We start from the raw sequence: 5,113 nt of genomic DNA, 5'->3' as shown, positions 1-5,113 counted from the left end.
ATTATTAAAATTACTATGATTATTATGAATAAGATTATTATTATCATTGATAATAAATAGCTGACAAGGCAAAATAAGTAAATGTAGCATAATAGTTGGTCTAATTATTTAAAGGGGTCTTTTGTGGCCTCTATGTGATGCAACATACATTTAATGGCACAGCAGATATGGAGGTATGGAGAAAAAGATGAGAAACCTGTTTTCTTCTGAAATATTTTATGACAAAATGCTGTTTGGCACAAGTCAGTCCCAACAAAATATATAGACTATAGGCATATCGTGGAGTGTTGATTGGCACGCAGTGATTTTCAGTGACTATGTTTATACGGACAAAATATTCATATTTTTACACTTATTCCGAAAAAGACAACATTCCCACTAGACTGTTTAAAGGGTTAATGAAAATGAATATTCAACTCTAATATTCCTGTTTACATGTAGCTATGAAATCAATTAGCGTCCCCTTACATGTTGTTTAGCAAAACATTTTGCTTCTTTGCATTAAAATAGGATTTTTACAAAGTTTTCCACCAGCGACTTGTTGGACCGTGCAAAAATAGCTTTCCTCTTTCATTCCCTCAAACTGAACTGTGATGTTTGTGTATGTCTATAAACATGTTAATATTCAAGTCTTTCATAATGTTTCAAAATAGGAGTGTCTCTCCCTTTCAATCACAAATGTGAGCTTTTCTTTTGGGCATGCATCCCCCCCCCCCCCCCACCGTCTTTCTACTATTGGTGAGTTGGTTTTGGTACATTGTATCCATAACAACATAAACAGGCAGCGCAATATTAGTAGTCAAAGAATGCTTCTAAAACCAGAGTAATATCAGCATATCCCATGGTCTAATGGGAAAATGCAACTTTTGGGAAAAGGCCAAATTTGGAATATCCAAACAAAATATGTTGTTTACATGATGATCAGTATCAAACTGGGAATACTGTCATATTCAGAATAATAGAATATTAGTGTGCATTTAAACAGAGTCAGTGATGCGCCATACAGGTGTAATAGAACAGACTTTTCCTTTCACAATTAGCTTGTTAGCCTGGCTCCCAAAGCTGCTGGATAATATGATGAACTCGGTGAATGATGAATAATCTCTGCTGCACATGGGCACTGGACTCCCATGATAGCATTAAGGATCAATAGTTTCTCCTTCTCCTTCATCATCAAACCAAAGCTCAAACGCTGGTACTTTGACTTATCTCTTTAGGTCTGAACTCATCTTTAGTGTTTGGGTGGCTGTGAGACAAAAACAGATGCTGACGGGAGACAAGTCTCACAGCAAAAATAATGCTGGTGTTGTGTCTCACACACACACACTAACATATGTCACTGCAGATGTCAAACTCTCTGCATATACAATCTTAGCACAAAAACAAGTGCAAAGACAAAGAATCTGCCAATACTGGGTATGTATTCAACACAGATATTTTTTTAAAGAAATCAAAACATTTATCTTCTGAGATTATTACATAAGATACTCTGTGACCTTTGCTGTGTTACAATTAAAAACTGTCACGTCCTCTCTCAGACTGTGGTGATTAAAGACCATAATCGCCTGTTTACTTCTCAATTTCCTTTGATTTAGAAACAGGTGCTATGGATAAAATCCTCTATTATTTACATACTGTATATACTGTATGTGTGTGTGTGTGTGTGCGCATATATGAGAGGACTTAACTAATTGAAACACATTGAAACTGCTTTTAAACTCCACAAAATGCTCAAACTCGTAATTCAGTTGATGAAAAAAAGAACAACAAAAAAAAAAAGGTTGACTGATTTTGAAATTCTGGGTTGATAGCAATAACCCGAAATAACAATTTGGCCCATAGCCAATACAAGTGTTTTTGATTGTTGATTTTTTTTTTTTTTTTTTTGCTATTTAATCCTCCCTTACGCCATGGAAACAAAGAAATCTACATTATATGAAATTACTGAACTGTTTTGAAGCCATTCAGTCATTGCACTAACTTTGAATGTGTACAGATTCAATCATTTGTATTTGAACAACCTTGAATATAACCCTTTCACATTTTTGGAACGCCATTAGCCTCGAGCCAAGCTTATCTCAAAGGATTCCCTGAAACTCTAATCATTATAGTTCATTTATTTAACAATCTGATTACTGAGTGTCAGGACTGAAAGATGTGCATGAGCGTTGCCGTCTCCTCACCTTGTAGTGGAAGGCATCTGGGCACTGCTTGCACTGGTACATCCTGGTCTTACAGTGGTGGATCATGTGGCTCTCCAGGTCCTTACTGTCCGAGGCAATGTGCTCACAGATGGGACACTGATACGGCTGCCTCTGCCTGTGCACCCGTAGGTGCTGTTTAATATAGCCCTTATTGCCGCTGCTGTAGCGACACAGGCGGCACCGATACGGTCTTTCGTTGCCGGGGATGTAGTCCACCAGACCACCGTCAGGTGATGCGACCAACCCGTCCATCCCTGGGATGCTGCACATGTAACTCCCAGCTCCGTTCCCTGTGACCACACCAGCAACGGCTCCGTTTTGGAACTGTGCGTTGTCCTGGAGCTCTCTTAAGATATCCTCATCGGAGGCATTCTGGTCTGAGCGCTCTCTGAGCCTTTCGATGACAGTGAGCAGTGACAGGCTGATGCCTGCTTTAGTGGTAGGGCTCTCCTCATCTTCTTCAGCCAGACACAGGGAGCCTAAATCTTCCTCTCTGCCCTCGCTATGAAGCTCCAAGTCCAACAGAGCTGCTGTCGTCCCAGCATCAGAATCCTTCTGTCCAGCTGAGGTCACCTCAACCGGTTTTGTGTTTGGGCTCTGTGCCTGGGCTGTAATTGTCTTCAGACTTACCTTAGCGCTGGAGGTGGGAAGCTCAGGGGTCCTCATAGGCATAGCGACCAGCACCTCAGCTGCCAAGGAGTGCAGGCGGAGCGACTCAGAATGAGTCCTCTTGCGACCAGCTGGGGGGATATTCTCATCACGTGGAGAGTCGCTACTGATTGAGGGTTTAATATCGGCTGCTAATGGCGGACTCTCTGTGTTGCTACTCACACTGCAGTCAGAGACCACCTCCTCCTTAACAGCCACCACATGGCCCCGCTCCTCCTCCTCGGCATCCAGTAAGTTCTTGTCCCTGTCCACATCTGGGCTGAGCAGAAGTGGGTTAGTAGCCATGACTGAATCCTCAGCTGACGGAAGGCGTTCTACAATCACGTTGATATGGCCGGCGCTGTTGGGACTGCTGTTGATAATCTTCTGAGCTGATGACAGTAGGCTGTCCGTGACAGAGGTGCTATCATGGTGACCACCAATCTCCACCTCAGCCTCCGCCTCTGTTGTCACCTGCACCTCCACCATGGGCTCCTCAGAAGTCAGGTCTTTGATAGGATACACACTTTGCTCCTCTTCTTCTGTTTTTGGACTTTCATTGGAAACCAGATGATTTAACACATGCTGTTTGTTCTCTACAGCCATTGGCACACAGAGCTGGAGCTTGAAGGCAGTGGGCAGCTTTTGCAGGCTTTTATCTTGAAGAACTGGAGAAAGAACAACTATTTCCTCCCTGGTTGCAGGAGTGTTAGCTGCTGCCTCTCTCCTTGTGGAAACTCCCTCTTCTTCCTCGAAGATAGGATAAGAGCAGTCAACTAGGCCAGCGTGCTTCCATGCGTGGGTCTTGAGCATTCGTTGCTGGCTGCACACATAGCTGCAGATCAGGCAGCGGTAGAGTCCATACTCCTCGTAGCTATACCATTTCTTTTTCTGTGGTAGCTCCTTGGAACCGTCCGATGAACTTTTGATTACCTCAGTTTCAATACTGCCACTGCTCCTGGTCCAGTCCCCATCCGGCCTTCCTAAGTCCTCTTCTTTGCACTGGCTGTAGGTATCCGTCTGAGTAGAATTACTTCTCAGGTTGCCACCGTTGTCAAAGTGCAGCCTGACATGTGCCTCGAGCTGCCTCTGGTCTCTGGAGGTAAATCGACACTCGGAGCACATGAGGATGAGGTCACTGTGCTGCTCGTTGTGTTGTTTCAGGTGCTCTTTCAGCAGGGGCAGTGTTTGGGAGAGATAGGGGCACAGGCTGCACTGATAGCAAGTCACTGTCCGCTTGTGGTTGCTGGTTACCTCCGTGACCATGGAGGTGACGTTACTTTCACCTGACACGGCAGAAGGAAGAACGCCATCAGCCGCGCTGCCATCTAATCGCACCTCCTCTGCGCTCTCTTGCCCCTTAAAGTTCCTTTTAATTTTCGTGTAGGGAGAGCCTCCTCTGCTGCCCCTGGCCCCTTCCTCACCTCCTCCTCCTCCTCCCCCCGCAGAAGAGGCTCGTTTCTGTCCTGCCAAGGTGCAGCGGCGCTGGGGCCGCTTCTCCACGATTTTGCTGAGCTTCTCAATGACCTGGATGAGAGAATCTGCAGCTTGTTTCTGCTGAAAACTCTGGGAGGCGTCCACCTCATGCTGGGTTTGGGTTTGAGAGAGGGATCCCTGACGGAGTGCTGACGGAGTGGAGGAGGAAGAGGAGGCAGCGGAGGACTGTGTGATGAGCACAGCTACATTGCTGATCTCCTCCATGACCTGGCAGACAGCAGGAAGAAAGAAATGACTGTTAACTGGGTGGTACTTTGTGATACACTAGGTTTTAACAGATGTGATCCTTTGCTACTAATATGGATACAGTTTTTTTAAGTAAAATTTGGAAAAGTCCAGAATTGTATCTGTCAATCCACACCAACGACTCACACAAATGATTTATTAAATGAAGGAAAATTTTTTTTACAGCAAATCGTAATCACTATAGAATATCTGTCTATGGTATACCTGTAGTATTTTTATCAACCTGTTCGTTGTGTTTGAAATGCTAGAAAACAGTGACAAACAATTTGCTCGAGACCATAGAGACTTGATTAATTTGTCTGGTCAAAAACTCAAAGCCAATCTTCATAGTTGAGGGGCCGGAAATTGAGGATGTTTGATAAGTGACTTGAAAATTGTGATTATCAACACATTTGTATATAATTTAAGTTCACTTGTGAATTACTGTGTTTCCCACTGAATTAAAATCAGAGCTGTTTAGATGAGAGGAGGAGCAGCTGCTGCAGAGGGAGTGAAAGCAAATATTAGACTTTTCACTT

At 43.9% G+C, this 5,113-nt stretch overlaps 1 protein-coding gene across 1 annotated transcript in view; it reads right to left on the bottom strand.

The window, feature by feature from the left end:
- Positions 1 to 4,553, bottom strand: part of LOC121944332 (zinc finger protein 507-like) — a 38,738-nt gene extending 34,185 nt beyond the window's left edge. The window contains exon 1 of the mRNA XM_042488085.1: positions 2,184 to 4,553. Within this exon, the coding sequence (XP_042344019.1) occupies positions 2,184 to 4,553 (2,370 nt within the window). The remainder of the gene's footprint in view (positions 1 to 2,183) is intronic.
- Between the last annotated feature and the right edge of the window lie 560 nt (positions 4,554 to 5,113).

Source organism: Plectropomus leopardus, chromosome 1, assembly GCF_008729295.1.
Source record: "Plectropomus leopardus isolate mb chromosome 1, YSFRI_Pleo_2.0, whole genome shotgun sequence".
Classification (NCBI taxonomy): Eukaryota; Metazoa; Chordata; class Actinopteri; order Perciformes; family Serranidae; genus Plectropomus; species Plectropomus leopardus.
The sequence above is the reverse complement of the archived record's forward strand: the minus strand, read 5'-3'. Positions and strand labels throughout refer to the sequence as shown.